At 42.8% G+C, this 25116-nt stretch overlaps 1 protein-coding gene across 5 annotated transcripts; it reads right to left on the bottom strand.

The window, feature by feature from the left end:
• Positions 1–200: 200 nt before the first annotated feature.
• TRMO (tRNA methyltransferase O) lies at positions 201–22953 on the bottom strand. Of its 5 annotated transcripts, XM_066256679.1 has the most exons (7): positions 22352–22953; positions 16445–16619; positions 13633–13790; positions 11036–11098; positions 8745–9410; positions 5026–5281; positions 204–2458 (listed from the first exon to the last, which is right to left on the bottom strand). In XM_066256679.1, exons 1-7 carry the CDS (start codon positions 22425–22427, stop codon positions 2317–2319), a joined length of 1536 nt encoding a protein of 511 aa, XP_066112776.1. In that variant the 5' UTR covers positions 22428–22953; the 3' UTR covers positions 204–2316. The 5 variants fall into 5 exon arrangements, with proteins under 5 accessions (XP_066112781.1, XP_066112780.1, XP_066112776.1 ...); XM_066256680.1 differs by lacking the exon at positions 11036–11098 and having other exon boundaries at positions 207–2458; XM_066256684.1 differs by lacking the exons at positions 11036–11098; positions 16445–16619 and having other exon boundaries at positions 201–2458; positions 22352–22446.
• Positions 22954–25116: the final 2163 nt, after the last annotated feature.

Here is a 25116-nt window from a genome sequence, read left to right as displayed (position 1 = left end):
GCAGTCAGACAGACTCCCGCATGCACCCTACCGGGATCCACCTGGCACGCCCACCAGGGGGCGATGCTCTGTCCATCTGGAGCGTCCTTCTGTCGTGACCAGAGCCACTCTAGCGCCTAAGGCAGAGGCCAAGGAGCCATCCCCAGCGCCCGGGCCATCTTTTGCTCCAATGGAGCCTCAGTTGTGGGAGGGGGAGAGATAGAGAGGAAGGAGAGGGGGAGGGGTAGAGAAGCAGATGGGCGCCTCTCCTGTGTGCCCCGGCCGGGAATCGAACCCAGGACTTCCGCACGCCAGGCCGACGCTCTACCACCGAGCCAACCGGCCAGGGCAACAAGGCTTTTCTTATACTTGTTACGCAGTCACATGCGCTGATCCAAACCCTGAATCTGTGAGTTGTTCCTGCTGGAACGCACAGAAGCAGAGCAGAAGCAGAGCAGAGGCAGAGCAGGGGCAGAGTAGGGGCAGAGCAGGGGCAGAGCAGGGGCAGAGCAGGACAGAGAGGGACAGAGAGGGTGCTGAAGTGTCATTTCTAACTATCTAGATTAGGAGCCTTACTTTTAACAATGACAAAACTTTCCCTATTACAGTTCATTGAGCTTTAATCCTTATGACTTGCCTCTTTTCTGTCACAGAAGTTGAACTCACATATTTTTCACTCCATGACTACAATTTTAAATGCAGAGATTTTCCTGAAATATCTGGGCTGAAATCAGGAAAGAAGGTAGAAGAGAAAGGGTGCTAACAAGGATCAAGTGTGAGAAGGGGTTGAGCTGGTGACTGCATGCCTGGGCAGTGAAGGCGTCCGTGGTACGTGTGCAACCAGAAGGGAAAGCCAGGCGGGAAGAAGTTGCCTTGGGCATGTGGCATGTCAATTGGGTCCTTAAGGTGGGGGCAATTAGTGATATTTCCCTTAGCAAAACAGCCTATAACTTGCTAAGAGGAGACTTTTAAAAATATATATACATTTATATTGCCCGGCCTGTGGTGACGCAGAGGATAGTGTCAACCTGCGACGCTGAGGCTGCCAGTGCAAAATCCTGGGCTTGCCTGGTCAAAACACATATGACAAGCAATCAATGAACAACTAAAGTAAAGCAATTATGAGTCAATACTTCTTGCTCCCCATTCCCTTCTCCTTTCTCTGTAAAATCAATAAACAAAGTCTTTTAAATCTCTCTGTGTGTGTGTGTCTATGTACTATATGTATATAATATATACAGAAAACTGAGGCATCTATACATTGGATTTTAGGGACCCCTTGATTCTCCGAGTATGTTTGTCCAGCCAGGTAAGCTGGAGCAGATTCGCAGAGAAAGGATTTAATGATTATAGACCCAATAAAAATATTACCTAAGTTAACAGACTATTAGAAAGTTCATAAAATATTCTCCCAAGCATTATCCTGTGACAACTCTGTCAGGTCAGGGAGTTGGAGATGGATGCAGTGACTTGCTCAAGGTCACACAGCTAGGACAGGGCAGAGCAGAAAACTGCACTTGAAGTTTCTGAGCCCAAAATCAGTGTTCCTATCTCTCATCCTGCTTCCCAGGAGGTTCCACGCAGATCTAGTGGGAATAAATGTTTCTGCCTTTATTCCTCTCTGTTCTTCAGTTAGTGGTTGAATTCCCATAAATATCACATTAAGTAAAGCGTCCTGTGCTTAGTAAGCGTACAGAATGGCTGACCCTCAAATAAACCAGCATGGTTTGCTGAACATCTACACCTGCACTGGTGGAGGCAGTACAGCTACGCTGGGAAGGGAGCCCACTCTGGGCCGGACCGGGTGGGCCGAAATCCTCAATGCATGCTGACCAGCTACATGAGCTTCAGCATGACTTAACCTCTGCTCAATGTATGAAAAGCATGTAGCTTAGTGCCACGGACATGATAAAAGTTCAGTAACTGACATTATTGTTGAGTCCTCATCTGCCTTCTTTGAGACCATATCATAAAAAGAAATCAAGACAAGGTGAATTCATGTCTTTGACTTCATGTTCTTCTTTTCAGAGAAAATGTCACAAACACATAAACAGAATGAATGCCTTGTACACACATGCTTGTAGGTTTGGCTAATGAGTCTGACTGTGCATAGCCTCCACGTGCTGGAATAATGCATTCTACCCCGTAAGTCAAGCTCCAATTTAAAATTTAATAAGTGGCACTCATCCTTCTAATCTCTTCCTATGTATGATTGACAAGCATCAACATTTCTTGTGGGAATTACTGTTCTGGAAGGTTGGGTGTGACAGGAGGGCAGAAAACCCAAATTACTTGAACAGCTTGAACTCAAGTTTATCTTCAAACTAGTGAAAATAATCATCTATCAAGGGCTCCACCTACAGGCACCAAAAAGGAAAGTCTAAGTTTAAGGTAGATGTTGTTAATGCCCAATACAGAGAATTGCGTCCTTTTCCTCTTCTTTTGAAAAAACTTCCAAGATGAAAAGATGTATGACCTGCTTTATAAAAAAAAGACAAAATAAGAAACAAACAAAAAATCCCACAAGAAACAAATAAACAAAAAAGACTTGCTTAAAACTATTTTTCTTTCTGAGGAATGGAAGGTCATGACCTAGAGATCCAAATTTCCTCACAACAGGACACTGAGGGGCTCAAGGACTGGGGTGGAGAGAGGCTTCCGAACATGTTAGATGGCAAACAGCTGGAGAAAACAGGGGTGCTCATATCATAGGAGAGGACTGAAGGGTGGGAAGCTGGAATCGTATCTGACAGGCTAACAGGGAAGTGAAATTAGCCTTATGCTATGTGGTCACAATGGCAGGCAGTTATATTGGAGGACAGACTGTATCTCATACAAAGAAGGAAATTTTAATAATGAACGTGGTCCATACATAATGATGGGGAGAAGGATCATCACCGAGGGTTTTATTCAGGGCTAGCAGGTCAAACACTAGGAATATTGAAGAGACTGGTGAGCTGGCAGAGAACTAAGCTGGATTACTTTCAGGATTTTAGTTCTAAACATTTGAGGATGTATACTAAAACTCCAAACAACTGCACAGTCCTCTTGCTAGAAGGCTGAATGGCACAGTCCTCAGATTTATTTTCCCATATTAAGAATGAACATTTTGCCCTGGCCGGTTGGCTCAGCGGTAGAGTGTCGGCCTAGCGTGCGGAGGACCCGGGTTCGATTCCCGGCCAGGGCACATAGGAGAAGTGCCCATTTGCTTCTCCACCCCTCCGCCGTGCTTTCCTCTCTGTCTCTCTCTTCCCCTCCCACAGCCAAGGCTCCATTGGAGCAAAGATGGCCCGGGCGCTGGGGATGGCTCTGTGGCCTCTGCCTCAGGCGCTAGAGTGGCTCTGGTCACAACATGGCGACACCCAGGATGGGCAGAGCATCGCCCCCTGGTGGGCAGAGCGTAGCCCCTGGTGGGCGTGCCGGGTGGATCCCGGTAGGGCGCATGCGGGAGTCTGTCTGACTGTCTCTCCCCGTTTCCAGCTTCAGAAAAATACGAAAAAAAAAAAAAAAAAGTATGAACATTTTGTGCTTCTAGCCCTGATTCTGTCTCAAAATAATTTTAAGAGAAAAACATCTAAGTCAAAATTTAGGATAGATTATACAAATGTCAACTTTCTAGTTTTAACATTAAACTATAGTGAAGTAAGACATGATCACAACTAAAGTAAGGTGAGGCCTGACCTGTGGTGGTGCAGTGGATAAGGCGTCAAACTGGAACGCTAAGATCGCCAGTTCAAAACCCTGGGCTTGCCTGGTCAAGGCACATATCGGAGTTGATACTTCCTGCTCCTCCCCCCTTCTCTCTCTCTCTTTCTCTGTGTACCTCCCTTTAAAATGAATTTTTTTTTTAATTAAAAAAAAAAAAAAAGAAGTAAGGTGAAGCATACTTGGGGCCTCTTCCACTACTTTTGCAACTTCTTGTGAATTTATTATGATCTCAAAATAAAAGCTTTTAAAAATCAAATAAAAGACACTTCCCCAGTTTGATTCAAGAGTGCAGTGCCATCAGCCACAACGCTCTGTGCAAGTAGGTGCAGGCAGCAGGGCTCATTTCAGAACCATGGTCAACCAGCTGTGAGGATGTACAACTGTGGTTATGAAAGCCTATGTCATGTCTATAGGTGCTTAATTTGGTTACACTGATCGTAAATCTTATCTGAGATCACAATGACAAAATCATCTATAAGAAACATTCTTACAATTGCTTCCATGTGATACTATACAGGAACCATGTACAAACTTAATTACTATATAATTACTAATTACTATATCTAACTGAATACAATAATGTCCTTATGTCTTCTTCCACCGCTATGATTTGCAACAAAAACTGCATCTTGTTTATTTCATTTTATCACCAAAACCTAATCCAATATACAATCATAAAATAAATAAATAAAACCAGTATTTTATTTTCTTGGACTTCTGGGGGTGATTTTCTTTTCTTTTACAAAGAAATCTGAATCTCTATTTTGGAATCATGTTTAAGAGAGAGAGAGAGAAAGAGTGTGTGTGTGTGTGTATGTGTATGTACGAGAGAGAGAGTGTGTGTCTCTGAAGCACAGGTTTAATCTCTAAAGATTTTCATAACCACTTGTTCTTGATTTGTTCACTTCCTAAGCTATAGTAACTCAGTTTGATTTAGAATAAAATAGAGGTTAAGATTTTGCAAACAGGAAAATCAGTATGAATTGTTGAACAGGTCCCCTCAGCTTGAAAGTCCCTGCTAAATGATCTCTGCCAAATTTTATCAAATGCCAAAAACAATCAGCTTCTTTCAGAAACCACTGAGACAGCATCACCTTTGGATTCTTCAATATTAACCAATCAAGAAACATATAGCTATCTTTTTAAATCTTATCTTTCAGTTTATTAAAATGCATGTTTTTACAATAAATATTATCAACAATTCAAATCAATCAGAGCGGTGAGACCACAAAGTGTTGCTTCTTTCTGCAAAGAAAGCATATTAGTTGGTACAAAGAATCTACCAGTCACAACCGAAATTAAATAGACTGTATTAAAAATGTGATGGAAGCTGCTTACAATCCCAGAGACACCAAGGACTCCACAGGGTCACTCATCTGAACAGGCTCAGAAGCCGGCTTGATCCTCAGAACCTCTGCAAAGCCATCACCAAACCAGCAAGTGACATGTGCTATGTCTACAGTGAAGTAGAAAAGGCGGTCCTGGCAGAGCTTCCGCCGATACGCAGACCGAGGGTCGGCGGACAACACAGCCTCGATGGCACGCCTTGCTTCCTCTGCTGACTGGAAATACTTAAATGAAGGCTGACCAACATCTGCAATGAGAACACAGCATAACACTCAAAATCATGCTGAGCTTTCATTTTCTAGCAACCTAAACGTCACTTTTCTATGCTCCATGTAGATGCTCATTCAATTCCTTATCATTTTCTTCTCAGAGGAAATGGAGACGTGGTCAGGGAAACACATGAGTCCCAGCATCCTCAGGTCACTCACACCCAGAGCACTAGCTATAGGCAAGGGAGGGTGCCTCAGAGAGCAAGTGTCACAGCCCCAGTTAAGTACCACCACATTCTCTAAGAAACAAGGACATGAGAGAGTCCTTCTGAAAGCCGTAAGACAGATATACTGAGAAAGGTCAACACCCTCACTAAAGAACAGGCCTCCCCATTCTACCCCGGTGTGTATTTCAGGCAAACAGATGTCTACCCTGCCAAATGGCAAAAACTTCCTGCATTTATAGCAAGATACTTTAATTTTTAAAAAGTCTTAAATAAAAAATAAACTCTGACCTAATTTTTAATAGCTACAACATAACATATACATACATATGAAGGCTGGCCTTTCCAGAAATGTGTGTGGTTTAAACAATATTGTCTCCGCCCAAAATATCATCTAGAGTGGTTATGGGTTTTTATCCTTCTGAAAGTAAATTAAACTTTTAAAAACAGCCAAAATTCATTCTGGGCTATATCCAATAAATAAACTGGTAACTAAAGCCATAAAGTTCAATTTCTGGTCAAAAACCAAGGACCAGTTACACTGTGCAAAGATTCCTTTGTTGCATGGCTCATAAAATGACTGTAAGACCACTCAAAAAAGCAGTTTTCTAAACATCACACACTTCAGTAACAGTGTGTCTGGCAGAAGCTCCAGGCCTTTGCCCAGCTGTCATTTGGCATAGGTGCCTTTCCTCACTTCTCTGCCTACTTACCCTTCTAGGCTCAGCTCAAATACCTTTTCCTCCAGGAAGCTTTCCCTGATTTTCCCCCCTGCCCAAATCAGAATCTTTCTCTCCTTCATGTTCCCACAACACTCTATTCCAGTACCAACTCACTCACCCCATTTCAATATCTTTCATCTTTTCTAGATTCTGAACTTTCTGGGGTCATTTCTTATTTCTATACTGAACTTCTGCTGTCTATTATAAATCAGTCCATTTTAGAGTTATATTTTGTAATTTTTCTTTTCTTTTTTTCTTTCTTTTTCTTTAGTGAGAGAGAGACAGGGAGAGACAGACAGGAAGGGAGAGAGATGAGAAGCATCAATTCTTCATTGCGGTACCTTAATTGTTCATTGATTGCATTCTCTTATGTGCCTTGACTGGGGGCTCCAGCTGAGCCAGTGAGGCCTTGCTCAAGCCAGAGACCTTGGGCTCAAGCCAGTGACCATGGGGTCATGTCTATGATTCCACACTCAAGGTGGTGAGCATGTGCTTAAGCCAGATGAACCCATGCTCAAGCCAGCGACCTCAGAGTTTCGAACCTGGGACCTCAGTGTCCCAGGCCAACGCTCTATCCACTGTGCCACCGCATGGTCAGGCTTAATTTCTTTTCAACCATTTTTAATCAATAAAGTCCAACACTATAGTTTTAAAAAGATAAAACTTTCCAAAGTAGGTAACCTTCAACAATAACCACAAGACAAGGGGCAGTATAAATACTATAAGGAATTTTCTGTGCAGCAGAATTTTCTGATCTGTTCTACCACAAAAATCCTTTTAAAACTGAACTGCACCTGACCAGGCGGTGGCACAGTGGATAGAGCGTCAGACTGGGATGTCGAGGACACAGGTTCAAGACCTCGAGGTCGCCAGAGCACGGGCTCATCTGGTTTAAGCAAATCTCACCAGCTTGAACCCAAGGTCGCTGGCTCGAGCAAGGGGTTACTCGGTCTGCTGAAAGCCCGCGGTCAAGGCACATATGAGAAAGCAATCAATGAACAACTAAGGTGTCGCAATGCGCAACGAAAAACTAATGATTGATGCTTCTCATCTCTCCGTTCCTGTCTGTCTGTCCCTGTCTATCCCTCTCTCTGACTCTCTCTCTGTCTCTGTAAAAAAAAAAACACAACAAAAAACAAACAAAACAAAAAAACCCACTAAGCTTGGGGCTTAGTGGTGGCGCAGTGGATAAAGCGTCAACCTGGAAACACTGAGGTTGCCAGTTTGAAACCCTGGGCTTGCCTGGTCAAGGCACATATGGGAATTGATGCTACCTGCTCCTCCCCCCTTCTCTCTCTCTCTCTCTCTCTCTCTCTCTCCCCTCTCTATAGTGAATAAATAGTCTTAAAAAAAACACTGAACTGCCTGCTCTCCATCAATTGTATGTAGTGATAAAACAATTTTCGTAAGCAAAACTTTTTTAGAGAGAGAGAGAGAGAGAGAGGCAGGGATAGAGAAACAGGAACATCAAGCTACTCCTGTATGTGCCCTGACAGGAATGAAACCAGCAACCTCTGTGCTCCAACTGAGCTATCTGGCCAGGGCTTAACCTTTATTGATTTTTAAAGAGTCAGAGAGAGAAAGGGAGAGAGAGGGGAAGTGGAAGGGAGAGAGAGGGGAAGTGGAAGGGAAGCATTCAGCATTCATCTGTTGTTCCACTCAGCCGTGCACTCATTGGTCCCTTCCATGTGTGCCCTGACCGGGGAACAAACCCACAACCTTGTCATTTCGGGAGGACACTCTTTTTTTTTTAAATTAATTAATTATTTTTACAGAGACAGAGAGAGGGATAGACAGGGACAGACAAGAACAGAGAGATGAGAAGCATCAATCATTAGTTTTTCATTGCGCGTTGCAACACCTTAGTTGTTCACTGATTGCTTTCTCATATATGCCTTGACCGCGGGCCTTCAGCAGACCAAGTAACCCCTTGCTCGAACCAGCGACCCTGGGCTCAAGCCAGTGAGCTTTCGCTCAAACCAGATGAGCCTGCACTCAAGCTGGCGACCCGGGGGTCTCGAACCTGGGTCCTTCCGCATCCCAGTCCAACGCTCTATCCACTGCGCCACCACCTGGTCAGGCTCGGGAGGACACTCTTAACTGACTGAGCTAACAGGCCAGGGCCAACAAAACTTTTTTAAATAAAGAGATCAATTTCAAAATCAAATGCTTTGTTTAAACGTGAAGCCTTAGAAAAGAATGAAAAGCACACTCCTTCAGTGGAGTGAAATCTGACATCTCCTTCATAACTGGCTACTTCCACTGGAACCACCGACCTCATAACGGCCCCATCCTTCATGTTAGATGGCCGCTTGGGGTCTGCTCTGGGCTGGAGAAAGCAAATAATGATGTTTTTTAAGAACAGTGTGTTAAAGTAAACAGGGTCCAAGTAAAAGCCCTGTGGCCTCTCTTCTGCAATAAAGTGCAGGTCTCCAGGGCAGGACTCGATGGGGACAATTTCTGTACTAAAAGACTCTGCTCTCAGAAATACCAAATCTGCCTAAATCTCCTAGCAAAAGCTCTTCTCTTATTCAGAAATAAGAAGTGGGAAGTACCTGGTTTAGCTTCTGACCCGAGGTGCTCAAGGTCCATCTCTGCGTGAGGCGTAAACCGGACTTGCAAGGTGGCCGCCGGCGCATCTCGCACCCAGGCGGGAACCACGCTGCGGCGGGCTGCGTCAGCCACCCTGGAAGCGCACTGAGGAGCCACGGGCTGCACCTCCACACTGTCTCCTTGTGGGACCCCTGCTCCTTTCCGTCTCCTTGGCCTCTGAACTGTGCCCTCCTCTGAAGAGCTCTTCTCCGGGCAATATGGGCCAGTCTGCTCCTCTGCCACACTCGACCTCCAATCACCTCTTGATTCTGAACCCGAGTCTGCTGCTACCTCTCCGTGCTCAGGCAAGCTCCGCTGGGCTGCGGCTGGGTCATTGGGCTGCACGTCGTTTTCTGCTGAAGTTCTGTCTTCGGAACCTTTAGGTTTCTCCTCAGCGAGACTGCAGGGCTGCGGGTCACTGTACCCTGAGAGCTGCTGCTGGGCAGAGCTGTCAGTCTTGCCATCAGACCGAGACACAACTTTCAGTTTATATTGGTTATTCTGTAAATTACACTCGCCTAAAGGCTCACTAAAATTTTGTGGTGAGTCATAATCAGCTATGTAGGGCTTTATGTCCAGTACAGGTGTGCCATGAATCATGTCAATTCCAGAAAGGTATATAGCTCCACCTATAACATGAAAAATACCTCTTAGAAATAATAATGAAGAATAGTACAAAAAACTGGAGAACCAACATCATCTTTGCATCTCACCAAGCTTACTCCCAATTCTCTACAAACCAGGCTCTCTCTCACCCAGTGCTGACACACACTGGAGACCCGTCCTCTTTTTTACCTCAAACTCCTACCTGCTCTTCAAGGCTCTCCCATAACACCTCTTCTACAAAGCCTTTCTGGCTCCTCAGACCTAAGTGCTCTTTCCTTTGGGTTGAGAGGAACCCGAATATGAACATCTCCTCGAGCCGTTTCATGTAGTGTGGCAATGACCCTCTTACAGTCTCTCTCCCTCGACAGTGAGTACGTGAGCCCTTCAGCACTGGGCAGGGCCGACTCATCTTCGATCCACCGGGGCTTCTACCTCCGATGCAGGCACATCAGTGTCCTCAATGTACCTCTGTGGGATCGACAAGGGTTTCTGTTGGATCAAACAGACTCTAAGGTGTCCCCCCATGGTGCCCACCTCCTGGGGTTCACTGCCTTGTATAATCCCTTCCTCGAGTGTGACTTGGTATCATTTCAGTGACTATCTTATGTTACCAAAGATTCCTGTGCCTGCTGGCAGACTCACTCAAGAGACTCTCCCCGGAGGCTTGATGAAGCAAGCAGCCACGCAGGGAAAGCCCACATGGCAAGGCAGTGCAGGCGCTGTCTAGGAGCTCAGGGCAGCCACCAGCCAACAATCAGCAAGAAGCTGGAGCCCTCAGTTCCACAACTACAAGGAAGTGAATTCTGCCAATAACCTGAATGAGCTTGGAAGTGAACTCTTCCACAGTCAAGCTTCCAGTAAGAACTCATCCCAACTGACACCTTAATTGTAACCCTGTGAGACCCTAAGCAGAGAATCCAGCTCCTGACCCCCAAAGACAATAATGTTTCAAAAACATAATAAATATGTATTTTTTAAACCAATAAGTGCATAATTTCTTATGCAGCTATTGAAATCTAATACTCCATTAAGACTCAAACGATTAAGCAGGACACACGTCACCACTGCCATATATTAAAAACAGGTCCTGCCCTGGCCAGTTGGCTCAGCAGTAGAGCGTCGGCCTGGCATGTGAGGGACCCGGGTTCGATTTCCGGCCAGGGCACATAGGAGAAGCGCCCATTTGCTTCTCCACCCCCACCCCCCTCCTTCCTCTCTGTCTCTCTCTTCCCCTCCCGCAGCTGAGGCTCCATTGGAGCAAGGATGGCCCGGGCGCTGGGGATGGCTCCTTGGCCTCTGTCGCGGCAGAGCGACCCCCGGAGGGGCAGAGCATCGCCCCCTGGTGGGCAGAGCGTGGCCCCTGGTGGGCGTGCCGGGTGGATCCCGGTTGGGCGCATGCGGGAGTCTGTCTGACTGTCTCTCCCCGTTTCCAGCTTCAGAAAAATACAAAAAAAAAACAAAAACAGGTCCTTATTTTCTCACTTACACAGCTGCTACCCAGTTCCTACTACTGGTGCAAAGTCTACTAACTTGATCCCTGGGAAACTGGCTAAATAAGAATTTTAAAACTCTATGTGATCATATTCAATTCTATCTCTATTTTTAAAAAAATAATAAAAAGAACTTTGATTTCTAAAATTATGATTACCGTGAGTGAGCCTGGAACTCTGGAAAGATGATTCTGCACTTTCTAAATCACGCCTAACAATGTCTACAGAAGAAAGAAAGGCACTGTCACATAGGTAAGAGTTCACGGGATTTGGAGTCAGACAACTGGCTAGATGCTATTAGATAAATTACCTAACATCAAAAAATATCAGTGTCCTCATCTATAAAATGGAGATTGTTATCCAATCGGACCCCCAGAGCCACTGTGAGATAACATAAATGAATATTCTTTATAAACTGTAAACACCACACAAATGCTAGTAGTCACTATACTGCTTACTTAGTAAAAGTGTCTACAATGCTATTGCTTGCCTTTCACTTTTCTGATTTGATCTCCCCCATCAGAATGTGAAGCTCTTCTGTAGGGCAGGGATTTTTATCTGGTTTGCTTACCACTATATCCCCACCACCCAGAACAATGCCTGGCATAGTCAGTGCTCAGAAAATATGTATGGATTAGACGAATGATCATAAAATGTTCTAGTCCTGTTTACCCAGGTTGGTTAGCCATCACAAACTGATAACACTCAAGCTAGATCAGCAACAGAATTTTCCCAGAAAATCTACCAGAGTACTCTGTTTATTTTATAAGACTTCTTTTTGGCCCTGGCCGGTTGGCTCAGTGGTGGAGCGTCGGCCTGGCGTAGAGTCCCGGGTTCGATTCCCAGCCAGGGCACACAGGAGAAGCGCCCATCTGCTTCTCCACCCCTCCCCCTCTCCTTCCTCTCTGTCTCTCTCTTCCCCTCCTGCAGCCAAGGCTCCGTTGGAGCAAAGTTGGCCCAGGCACTGAGGATGGCTCCATGGCCTCTGCCTCAGGTGCTAGAATGGCTCTGGTTGCAACAGAGCGACACCCCGAATGGGCAGAGCATTGCCCCCCTGGTGGGCATGCCGGGTGGATCCCGGTCGGGTGCATGCGGGAGTCTGTCAGACTGCCTCCCTGTTTCCAACTTCAAAAACAAAACAAAACAAAACAAAACAAAAAAGACTTCTTTTTAAGGAAAGAAAGGTAAAAGTACCCAAGCCCTGGCTGAATACAACCCAGCAGGGAGTTCAAGTTCTGGGAAAGTACAAGCAAAATAACTGCTCTCATATTTTTAGCACCCAACAGTCTAGCAAGTACTCTTACAGCTTTTGTCTCACAAGATTCTCAAAAAATCATGCAGAGTTCCAGGAAGGGTAGATCCTTCTTCTTGCCCACTGGACAAATAAGCAAGCTGAGCCTGGAAAGGTCTCCTGACTCCCAATCTACCTGCTGTTCACCTTCTGCTTCTCTAACAAATGTGCTGATTAGGGCAGAGTGATTCAAGAAAGAAATGCTTGCTTTCCAAAAATGTGTGGTTCAGTAACTAGGCTATACATGAACATGGAATGAAAACTACTCTTGTACACAGGTACTTCCACAGTCTGACAGATGTTCGAGCCTCTAGTGTGATTCCTCCCAGGTTCTCTGCCACACATCACAACTGACTATGTGCTGTAGCCACCATGCATGTTCATATCCTCGAGGCTGAAAGGATGAAATGACACAACACCCCATGTGATTACCACAAAGGCAAGCACATCCAGTTACTGTGTGTTCAATTTTGAAAGTATCCAATCACTTTTTAATCATTTTGTATTTTACTGCATTCCAACTCAGAGAAAATTTGGTTACTAATTTAATGATTATGAAATCTTAAAAATTATTTTTATTTTTAAATTTTTTTAAATTTATTTTATTTTTTACAGAGACAGAGAGAGTCAGAGTGAGGGATAGACAGGGACAGACAGATAGGAACAGAGAGATGAGAAGCATCAATCATTAGTTTTTCGTTGCGCATTGTGACACCTTAGTTGTTCATTGATTGCTTTCTCATATGTGCCTTGACCGCAGGCCTTCAGCAGACCGAGTAACCCCTTGCTTGAGCCAGCGACCTTGGGTCCAAGCTGGTGAATTTTTGCTCAAACCAGATGAACCTCGGGGTCTCGAACCTGTGTCCTCGGCATCCCAGTCCGACGCTCTATCCACTGCGCCACCGCCTGGTCAGGCTTAAAAATTATTTTTAAATAATTTAAGTTTTTGATAAATTTAACAATATAAGCAAGCTCTTAGCATCCTTTGAGAGATTATTTCAAAGTGTTTCAATGTTAACATTCTTTTTCTTCTTTTTTTTTGCAAGAGAGAGATAGGAATGGAGAGAGATGAAAAGCATCAACTCATAGTTACAGCACCTTAGTTGTTCATTGATTGCTTCTCATATGTGCCTTGACCGGGGGACTCCAGCCGAGCCAATGGCCTCTTGCTCAAGCCAGCAACCATGAGGTCATGTCTATGATCCCATGGTCAAGCTGGAGACCCCACTCTCAAGCTGGTGAACCCATGCTCAAGCCGGTGACCTTGGCATTTTGAACCCGAGTCCTCAGCATGTCAGGCGCTAACATTCTTTTAGTCATTTCATTTTCTTCAATGGATGGAGGTTCTGAAGGGTTAACTCCAATGGTACCTGTCTGAGTAACAGCCAAGGCTGAATACTATGTTGATTTTATAAAACTTCTTTCTAAGGAAAGAAAGGTAAAAGTAGATATGACATGTGTTACCTTCCACCTTTTCCAGCTTAGCCAGGGTCAGTCCTATTGCATTGGGACGATGTGGGCTCCTGGTGGAGAAAACACCAGTCTTCGCACCGTTCAGCCTAGGAGGCTGCACTTTTGCCTTATAGCTCAAATGACCATTTTTGTGAAAAACAAACAAAATCCTATTGAAAATAAAGCAAAGCACCAAATAAGAAAAGGCAAAAGCTAATTTATCATAATGAGTTGAGGGGGAAAAACTTTAATCCCTACAAAGTAAAACAAAAAGAATATTTTTAATGGTATTAAAATGTATTTATGAAAAAAAATAATACCATTCCTGCATCTTTAAGGAAGGCAGTCTTATCTCTGTATGATTTGCCACTAATACAATGACTGGCACATAGTAAAAACTGGATAGATGTTTGTCAAGTGCCTGACTAAACAATACCCACTAGGTAAGTGCCTGCTATATGCCAGGCAGTATGCTAGACATTTTATACTCATTTCATTTACCATAATCTGCTTAACAATCCAAAGAAATATAAAGTAGCCCCCATTTTAAGGATGAAGAAAATGAGTCATCCTACACAAGATAAAAAAACAAGAGTCTATAAAGAAAAATGTTAATAACAGATCTGAAATCATTTAGTTTATGCACTACAAAATGTCATCCCAGGAGAAAATGTTTACTGTATGTGTAACAGACAATGGGTTAGTATCTGTGGTATATAAACTATTCCTGCAAATCACAAAGTGAAGACAACCCAATATAGGAAACTAAACAAAGAACATGAATAGGTAATTCACAAAAGAAATAGGAATAGCTAACAACCAAATAAAAAGATGTTAAACTTTGTTAATAGTTAAGAAGTTAAACTGAAAAACAAATTTTCCTGTCAGGAAAAAAGGAGAAAAATTAGTAACATATAGTGTTGGCATGTAGGGAAAAGATCAGTTTCATATACTTTTGAAATAGAAATTGGTTAAGCTTTTTGGAGAGCAATTTAGCAGCAGCTCTCCAAAATGGTAAGTATTGACCCAATACAGTCAATTCTGATATCCTATTCATAAAAATATGCATGTGACTAAGAATATGTGTGTATGAGGATTTGTTACAGCATTACAGTAATAGCAAAATAAGTGTCCATTAACAAGGAAATAATCAAATCATGGTACATCTATATTTTGCAATGATAGACAGCTGTTGTATTATTATGATATATACTAAGTGAAAAAACATTCCATTTAAAAAAACTTATTCTGTATGTGTACATTTATGTTTCTATGTGTATCAAAAAAGAAAAAGAAGGCCCTGGCCAGTTTGCTCAGTGGTAGAGCATCAGCCTGGCATGTGGATGTCCCAGGTTCAATTCCCAGTCAGGGCACACAGGAAAAGCAACCACCTGCTTCTCGACCCCTCCCCTCTCCCTTCTCTCTCTTTCTTTTCTCCTCCTGCAGCCATGACTTCAACTGGTTCCAGCAAAGTTGGCCCCAGGCACTGAGAATGGCTCCATAGCCTCATCTCAGGTGCTAAAAATAGCTTGGTTGCTGAGCAATGAAGCAATGGCCCCAGATGGGCAGAGCATCACCCCCTTAGGGGGCTTGCAAGTGGATCCCAGTCGGGGTTCATGCAGGAGTCTGTCTCTCTACCTCTCACTTAAAAAAAAAAAGAATCGAAAGAAAAGGTCTGACAGGATATACACTAAGCTGTTAGCAGCAGTAATCCCTGAAGAGTGTTCAGGGGTGAGGATTAAAGAGGAGAAAAATAGGAGATATAACAAAAAATCTAAATTCCCCATGTCAATTTTTTTTATATCAGCAATGTTTCTAACTTAAATAATTCAACCAAAAGTATACACATTATATCAAAACACTCATATTTTTTTCTATTTTACCCATGTTCCCAAACTAACATGAAAAAATTAACTATGTCAGATTAAACACTTACTTTTAGATTTTCACCAGTAAAATTAGACAAATTCATACTGCTGATGTTGGGACGAGGAAGAACAGACAGATAGAATTTCAAGTGACACTAATATAACACAGGCCTTAACATAGGCAATATTTTATTTAAAGTATCCAGATTTCTAAGGCCTCTTTTGTCTTTTAGGAAGAGTAGACTTAATTCTTCATGGGTCTGCAGTGGTCGGCAAACTCATTAGTCAGCAGAGCCAAATATCAACAGTATAATGATTGAAATTTCTTTTGAGAGCCAAATTTTTTAAACTTAAACTATATAGGTAGGTACATTGTTATTAACTTATTTAGGGTACTCCTAAGCTGGCCTTTGCTAAAAATGTGGCATTCTGTGGAAGAGCCACACTCAAGAGGCCAAAGAGCCGCATGTGGCTTGCGAGCCGCAGTTTGCCGACCACTGGTCTAAGGCAACTGGTCTGTGCTATCACTATTCACTCTACTGCTGTAACATAACAAATATGGGTAGCTGTTCCCATAAACTCACTTACAAAAACAGAAGGTGGGATGGATTTGGCCCATGGGCCACAGCTTGTTCACTCCTGGTGTAGAGGACAGAATGACTACTCATAGTCAGAATTGAGGTCTACAAATTTCAGCTCAATAGAAAAGCGTCGATCACAGTTAGAACCACAAACGGACTAGCCCACTCAGTGGATCCCAAGCATCCTTCAGGGTATCCCAGTTATACAGACAATCATGCACACAGATGTAGGATAAGAATTTCATGTACTAGACAAGGGCGGTCTGGATGGCAGGCTCCAAGGTTGCCTCCATCAGCTGGGGCATATCAACTGGAATACTTTTTACTCAGGGCAGCTCTGGCCCAAAGTACCATTTCTAACTGTAAAACACTTACCAAACATGAGAAAACTGTTCTAAGCCCATCAGAGAATGTTCAGGATTATTAAAGATGCTCTTTCTAATTCTCAAACAAGCCCTTGAATGGCTACAAATGGATGGCTGCCTTGGAGTACCATTCTTGGCTGAGAAACAGGATTCCAAGTAGCCAATCGGCTCAGTTAAAAGATTCCCTACAGAAGAAAATTAGATAAGAAATCATTAGTGAGAAGGTCATCAAAGATGTAGGAAAACATGTTTTTTTAAATGCATGGATATTCTAGTTTTGAAATCTAGTAGGTCCCTGGTCGGAAAACTGCGGCTCGCGAGCCACATGTGGCTCTTTGGCCCCTTGAGTGTGGCTCTTCCACAAAATACCACGTGCGGGAGCTACTTCAATAAGGAATGTACCTACCTATATAGTTTAAGTTAAAAAAATTTGGCTCTCAAAAGAAACTTCAATCGTCGTACTATTGATATTTGGCTCTGTTGACTAATGAGTTTGCTGACCACTATACTAGGTGTTATACATACAACTACAGAACATGATTCTTATAGTATTGATGAATACATATAAATATCCTCATCATTATATATATATTGTTATATCCCAAAGATTTTCAACGGGAGGCCGTAAGAATTTTTGAAACATGCAATGCCTATTTAGTCAGGGGCACTGACCTCTTTTCCCTCAGAATGATAAGAGCCAACACAACAAGAGCCATTTGTTATGAACGTTTTATCTTGAACCATAAATATATAGGTCATACAACAGAGTTGCATCTTATTGGTCACACCACAAATAAGGTTGTGTCCGACTGGTTAATTCTTGGTAACAGTAATCCTTTTATACATAAATGTATAGGTACCTAATTTTCCTAAAAGTCACTTTGGAACAAAAAGGTTAGGTAATTACTTTTTTTAAAGTAAATTAATCAAAATTATACCTGTTTTTTGTCAGATGGGCAAAAATATATTTTTGGGTATGTTGCAGAATTTTAGTTATTAGTTTATGTGTGTTATGAGCTGAAAAGGTTAAAGTTGTTACTTTCGATGATATACTGGAAAGAGCATAAGTCTAGGAAATAAAGAAGGAAAGGAAGAGGACATTGTTAGAAGACCTACTACGGCCATTAATTCAAATTCTATGCTACCATTATCAAGTTATGTGACTGATGAGGGCTAAGAGAGTATTTCATATAGAGAGAATAACATGCACAAAGTTAAATGAGAAATGTTATTGGATATGCAGGGAACAAGCTACTTTGTTTGGCTGGGGTATAAAATACAAGGCAAAGAATAATGATAGGAGATAGTAGTTGTATTTAAGTAAAGATGTTTTCAAATGTTGAAAACAACATATGAAACAAACTAGTTTAATTAAGCAATAACATGAATGCATGGGATCATACTACTAAAATATTTACAGGCAGGTAGGTTTCAGATTAGGCTTGGTCTAGTTGCACTTGACTCCTCTAGAATGTAAGCTCCAAGTGGGCAGATTTTTCTGTTTTGTTTATTGCTGTGTTCTCATTGTCTAATAGAACTTGCCTGCAAGAGTGTAGGTATTCAAAAAATTCATGTGTTATGGAAAAAGGGATTATGTACGTCTTTTTTTTTTTTAAGCGAGAAGAGGGGAGATAGTGAGATTACTGCATGTGCCCCAACCAGGATCCACCCAACAACCCCATCTCAGGTTGATGCTCGAGTACCAAGCTATTTTTATTGCCTGAGGTTGACATGCTTGGATCAATTGAGCTATCTCAGCACCCAGAGCCATGCTGGAACCAATCAAGCCACTGGCTGTAAGAGGAAAACAGAGAGAAAAGAGAGAGAAGAGGGAGAAGTAGGGGAAAAGAAGCAGATGGTCGCTTCTCACGTGTGCCCTGACCAGGGATTGAACTTTGGGCATCTGCACAATGGGCTGACACTCTATCCACTGAGCAAACTGGCCAGGGCACAACTTGTATTTTTTTATGTTGTTTCTCTCCTACCCCACACCCCTTCTTTCCTCTCGAGATAAACAGGAGCCTGACGTGGTCTTTATCATTCACTTCCTTTTTTTTTTTTTTTTACAGAAACAGAGAGAGAGTCAGAGAGAGGGATAGACAGGGACAGACAGACAGGAACAGAGAGTGATGAGAAGCATCAATCATTAGTTTCTCATTGCGTGTTGCAACACCTTAGTTGTTCATTGATTGCTTTCTCATATGTGCCTTGACCGCGGGCCTTCAGCAGACCAAGTAGCCCCTTGTTGGAGCCAGCGACCTTGGGTTCAAGCTGGTGAGCTTCTGCTCAAACCAGATGAGCCCGTATTCAAGCTGGCGACCTCGGGGTCTCGAACCTGGGTTCTCTGTATCCCAGTCCGACACTCTATCCACTGCGCCACCGCCTGGTCAGGCTCATTCACTTCCTTTTTAAATATGATTTGATCACATGCATATGTATAACTAAACAATATTTCATTTATTTTGTCTTTGAGTGCTATAAAAATAGGTTGAAAACTGTATGTTATCTTCTCAGACTTGCTTTCTCCCTTTCAATACTAGGATTCTAAGATCCATGCACATTATGGATGTTTTTGATGACTTTAATTTTTTTCCCAAGTATGCTTACAGGCATTCCATTTTTAAAAAAAAATCCTCTGTGGAATACACATAGTAAATATTTTAAAGAAGAAACTGAAGTCAAACAATTTTCTGGTGTTCACTAAAATGTCATGAAGACAAATGGCCAAAAGAGACTTCTAATCATCTGGGATCCCCTGTGTCCTGTTTTATGGGTTTTTTTTTTAACACTTTCCAACTGGCTACAATTGCCTGTCATTGTATTAAATTTGGAGAAAAGATACAAAGCAAGAACTCTTATCAAAGTGGAGTTAACAGTTGGCTGGGGAGAATCTCACATATACCTACAGTCATGATCAAAGACTTCTGCCCTTCACTATCTGATTAGGGACCTACAAGTTTATAGCTAACTGAGCTACCACCTCATTGAAACAGTCTATACCTGTTTTTCATAAGTTACACATAAGCTATGATGAATATAAATTGTAACCAATCAGTGTATTCCACTCCTCTTTGCATATCTCTATCTAGAACATAAGCAAGATAACACTGGGCTATCAATGACTAAAAGCTTACTCAGGAGCTATGTTGTAGAGGTCCCTCCACCACATCACTCTTAGACCATTCTCAATACATCAAATGTCCATTAATAACCTAGTGGGAACTTACCATATTCTAGTATGTCTGAACCCTCTGGAACTTATTATTTATTATTATATTCTCTGTGCCCTGTTCTTGGAAGTATATAAATGCTATGAAATACGAATGCTCAATGCTTTGCAAATATAAATGCTACTTGAATGCTCTACTTGGAGGCCTGAGAACGTCCACCCAGGGGAATCTTGATCTCTTTCCTCTTGCCTCATATCTCAAAAAAAAAAATTTTTTTTTAAACATTAAGCACCTACCATTTGATATAAGTGCTGTGCTAAGTGCCTGAGTGCAGATATAAATAAAAAACAGCTCTAGCCCTGAGGGGTGTTCAGTATATTGCCAGAAATGGACAATCAAAATTAAATCAAAATGCCTTAGCCTGACCAGGCAGTGGCGCAGTGGATGGAGCATCGGACTGGGACACGGAGGACCCAGGTTCGAGACCCAAGGTCACTGGCTTGAGCGCAGGCTCATCCAATTTGAGCAAGGCTCACCAGCTTGAGCCCAAGGTTGCTGGCTTGAGCAAGGGGTCACTTGGTCTGCTGTAGCCCCCCAGTCAAGGAACATATGAGAAAGCAATCAATGAACAACTAAGGTGCTGCAACGAAGAATTGATGCTTCTCATCTCTCTCCCTTACTGTCTGTCTGTCTCTGTCTCTGTCTCTCTCTCTCACACTCAAACACACACACCAAAATGCCTTACATTCAGGACAGGGATAAGCATAGGTATGCCAGGGTAGCACTGGGATGAGAACCACATTAAATTGGGGTGAAGTGATTCCCTAAAGTACCATGGGAAGGTTAGGGCAGGTGTCAGAAGAGAAAAGGGACAAAAACAACACAGGGCCACTATACTAGCTGTGTGACCTTGGGCAAAACTGCTTACCTCTCTGAACCCCAGTTTTCTCATCTATAAAACAAGGATAATAATAGCTATATTGGAAAGTTATAATATTACTAAAATATGGGAAGCGCCCACTACAACAGACAGCGCTCTGCGAAGAGTGGTTTTTCAAGCCCTTGCTCAGGCTTTTCCTTCCGTTGAACAGCATGTATTACAATTGTATTAACTGTGCAATAAAAAACCCCAACAAATTATTAATGTTTTGTGCAGACAGAAAAGTTCAGGTCCTTTCCACCTCTTGCCTGGATTATTAAATTACCCTTCTTATAATGTCTCCCCCTCTGTGAGTCCCTTCCCTCCTCAAAACTCATTACACTAATCCTCCAGATTCTATTTTTTTTCTTCCCCACAGAGACAGAGAGAGGGACAGACAGGAACAGACAGACAGGAAGGGAGAGAGATGAGAAGCATCAATCATCAGTTTTTCCTTGCAACACCTTAGTTGTTCATTGATTGCTTTCTCATATGTGCCTTGACCATGGGCCTTCAGCAGACGGAGTAACCCCTTGCTCCAGCTAGCAACCTTGGGTCCAAGGTGGTGAGCTTTGCACAAACCAGATGAACCCGCGCTCAAACTGGCAACCTCAGGGTCTCGAACCTGGGTCCTTCCTCATCCCAGTCCAATGCTCTATCCACTGCGCCACCACCTGGTCAAGTAATCCTCCAGATTCTTGAGGTCCTTATGTCCTGCTACTCTCTAATTTTCCATGTTTACCACTGTTAACAGATTGCACATTTCTGAGCCAGTGTACAAGGTTCTCTGCTGTCTGAATCCAACCAACAGTTCCCAAACCATCTTGTCCATCCAGTACTCCTGGATTCCAGCTCCCTAATCCCATGTTCTGTAGACCTTTGAGCCATGCACTTTCTTGCCTATCAAAATATTAGACCTGTAATCTGGCAGTGTGCAACAATTTTTTTTTTTTTTCAATGAGCACAACCTTTGACGAGGTAACAGTACCTTTAGGAAATTTAAATCAAACATTTAACATACACAAGGGCCTAACCAGGCGGTGGCGCAGTGGATAGAGCGCCAGACTGGGATGTGGAGCTCCCAGGTTTGAAACCCGGAGGTCGTCAGCTTGAGCGCTGGCTCATCTGGTTTGAGCAAAGCTCACCAGCTTGAGCCCAAGGTCGCTGGCTTGAGCAACGGGTCACTTGGTCTGCTGTAGCCCCGGCCCCAGGGTCAAGGCACATATGAGAAAGCAATCAACCAACAACTAAGGTGCTGCAACGAAAAATTGATGCTTCTCATCTCTCTCCCTTCCTGTCTGTCTGTCCCTATCGGTCTCTGTCTTTGTCACAAAATAAATAAATATTAAAAAAAAAAAAAAAAAGAAGTGAAAAATAGAATCAAACCCATATCCATTTTCCCCGGGCCCGGTTTAAAACTGTTTCCTCCTCTGACCTTTCCCGGTGCCCTCCTCACTTCCTACAGCACCGGACGCCTGCTGCTAGTGGCATTTATTAACTCCCAACCCGCAAAACACCAGCGGCAAACATTCTCTCAACTGTATGGCCGAAAAGCGACTAAGAGAAGCCTGTTGCACGGGACGTGCCTGTTTCCAGCACCGTATCAAAATTAGGCGGCTGTCAGGCAGCCAGACACGAAATGACCTAACCCGGTCAGCCTCAGAGACGTCACGTGGTCGCCGGAGCACGTGACCCGAGCCATTGCAATGTGTGCGAATAACGCACATCAGTTCCAGGTCTCGCATATCACGTCCCTCTCTGCAGTAAACTGGGCTGCCCAAACCTAGGCCTCTTCCGAGTGCGAAACCGGTAGCTGCTCACAAGTTACCTGTTTCCAGAGCCGGCTTCACGCACCCGCACGCGGTCGCAAGCGGCCGAGGCCGTTGTTCCTCCAACCCGCGCATGGTTAGTGGTCACAGAAGTGCCCGCCCAACGCGTTCCAGCCTTCCGCTTCCGGTCTCTATCCTGGCGCCTACGCAAAGTCGCATTGGCGAAGGGGTGCTGGTTAGTGTCCCGCCCGTGCGGGGAGTAGGGTGCGGGGCAACGCGGAGATTATTGTTATGGCCCAGAGGAATGTCCGCCTCTGTTGTTCCTGGCCGGAACCTGTGTCTCAGGTGTCTCACGCGGATCTACTGCAGATGCCTGCCCTTTCGAGGCAGTCAGCAATCCGAGTTCTCGCGCTTTCCAAGGGAGGGAGCAGCACATTTTATTAAGGTGACCAATCGTCCTCCTCTAGGAAGGACAGTCCTTCTTTTGTAAGTTACGTCCTCCCTGGAAAAGTGTCTCCTACATGTCCTCTTTTTTGATATTGGAAGACTAATCTGTAAATGTCCATATTCAATCGATGCAGAGTCGATCCATTGCATGTGATGTGACGTATTTGTATCTGAGTACTTTTTTCTTATAATTATTATTAAAAATTAATTGGTATGTAAGCATAATTACAATATAAAATATTGCAAATGTTTTTATGCATTTGTCATATTATAATGTATTGTTGCAATGAATAAAATGTTTCTTTTATTTACGATATTGTTTTCTTCCATTTATTTTTGTCCTCCTTTTCATTATAAAAGGTTGGTCACCTTAATTTATACTCCCTATAAGTGGGGACTGTTTCTTGTGCTTCCTACCTAAAGGGAAATAGTGTAAGAATGAAATTGAGTGGGTCAATATATTAACATCGAAGGGATTGTGGCCCTTGTTTCTGGGCAGCTCTTCAGAGCCAACAAGAATCATTTTTTATCCCATTTAATGACCAGTTATCCCAGCATGGATAGCCTATCCTTTTACCCACTTACTTGTAATATACTCTCACCCATTTTAAGTTTCTCTGTATGCATTCTGTTTTCTATCCTGTTGGTTCTCTTGGGGGGGGGGGGGGAGACGTATTGCCTGCCATATAAATTATTCAAAAGCATGCAAGCCCACAGATTTAAAAGCTTAACCATATATAAAGCTGTTTCTAAACCTGTTCATTTGTCATGGGCTAATAGATTACTAGTAGAAAATAACCAGCAGAAAGAGTCAAAGATTTAAAGAGAATGTTGTGGTTTAAAAGGGGGGGGGGGGGACTTTAAAATTTGATCAAATTCATATACGTGTCCTCTGATAGGTCTTTTTCACATGACAATTTGGAAAATAATGGTAATGCTATTCTGGTTTCCATTTGGAAACAGCTCTGTAGCTGAAGAAACAAGTTTGAGAATCACTGAGCTATGTACTTGTTGTAAAACTGAGGTGGTAATAGCTGTATTTGCCACTAGATGGTAGTGCTGTAGAAATGACAGTCTTCATTTGTGGACAAACTAGTGTGGAAAAGGAGAGAATCATTTGCCTTCCTGGGCTTAGATATCATATCTTATGACAATCACACACACACAAAACACATTAATTACCAAGTGTGACAAGTACTAAAATTAAACAGACTTAGAGACACTGATGGAGTAGACTGCTACCTGTTTTAAAGGTAAATTTTCTCTTTATGGAAAACAGAAATGTAAATATGTAGTAGCACTTTTAATATATGAGTTGAGGTTTTTATTAACCTGTCTAGAGTTATATATGATGAGTTGTAGTTTGTGAAACAATCCTTTCTCTGGAGGTAGGACCTAGGAATCTGTCTTTAGCTCAGTTGGTTAGAGCGTAATTCTATTACATAAAGGTTGCTGGTTCAATCCCCAGTCGGCACATACAGGAACAGATTGATGTTTCTGTCTCTCTCTTTCTCTCTCTCTCCCTCTCTTCTCCTCTCTCTCAAGTCAATAAATAAAAAATTTTAAAATACGTATTAAAAACAACCCCAATGATTCTAATGCAGGTGGTCATCAGCCTACACACTTTGAGAAGCACTTCAGTATAATGACTTAATCTTGCATTTTGGTGGAGGATCCCTTTGAAGTCAAGTAAACTTTTGGACCTTCTCACTCATCATTTTAGGGCTTTTTTATTTTTATTTTTAGAACATGAGAGCAGCACAGAGTAGGCCTAGATACTTAGAAAACTTTAATTCTGGCTGTGTCCCCAAGGTTCTAAGCCAAGAAGAAAACTGGAAAATGTTCAGATGTTCACTGGTGTTTGAATGAGAAGAGTGAGCAAGCAGAGATTTTACATGTAGAGGGAGTAGGGTAAAGAGGGCAGGTAGAAAGGGTCCTAAAGGTAGGAAAAGATGGACAAACCCCTTTTTCCTCCAATGTAGCATGTGCCTTATTCCATCTCCTTCCCAATGCTTGTTCCCCTATACATGGTACATATGCAGATCTCTTACAGTTCATTTTAATTCAATGCTATTAGAACTTGAGATTTAGTTCACTCTTTTTTCTCTAATCTTGACCCACTCAGGCAGGGGAAATTGAGACAAATTTTTCAAAGATTGAGTACCATCATGAAAAGCAATAGGGAAGTTAGATGTGACTTTGGGTGAGTGGCCCAGCCTCTCTGAGGTTAATCCCTCCTCTGTAAAATGGAAATGATAATCATTGCCCAGCTTATTTAAAACTCTTGTACAGATCAAATTAAAAAGTATATTTGAAAGTATAAATTTTAAAGTGTTATCCAGAAATGAGATTATCATAGGATGTGCTTATAGGGGAC

Source organism: Saccopteryx bilineata, chromosome 2, assembly GCF_036850765.1.
Source record: "Saccopteryx bilineata isolate mSacBil1 chromosome 2, mSacBil1_pri_phased_curated, whole genome shotgun sequence".
In the NCBI taxonomy this organism is placed as follows: domain Eukaryota; kingdom Metazoa; phylum Chordata; class Mammalia; order Chiroptera; family Emballonuridae; genus Saccopteryx; species Saccopteryx bilineata.
Note: the sequence above shows the minus strand (reverse complement) of the source record. Positions and strands in the feature narration are given on the sequence as shown.

Coding starts and splice junctions, on each gene's coding strand:
- TRMO (XM_066256679.1), bottom strand. CDS start 22,427: ATGCGCGGGTTGGAGGAACAACGGCCTCGGCCGCTTGCGACCGCGTGC. Junction 16,620..22,351: donor GAAGCCGGCTCTGGAAACAG/GTAACTTGTGAG, acceptor TTTCTTCTGTAG/GGAATCTTTTAACTGAGCCG. Junction 2,459..5,025: donor TCCTTGGTGTCTCTGGGATT/GTAAGCAGCTTC, acceptor TTTTTTATAAAG/CAGGTCATACATCTTTTCAT.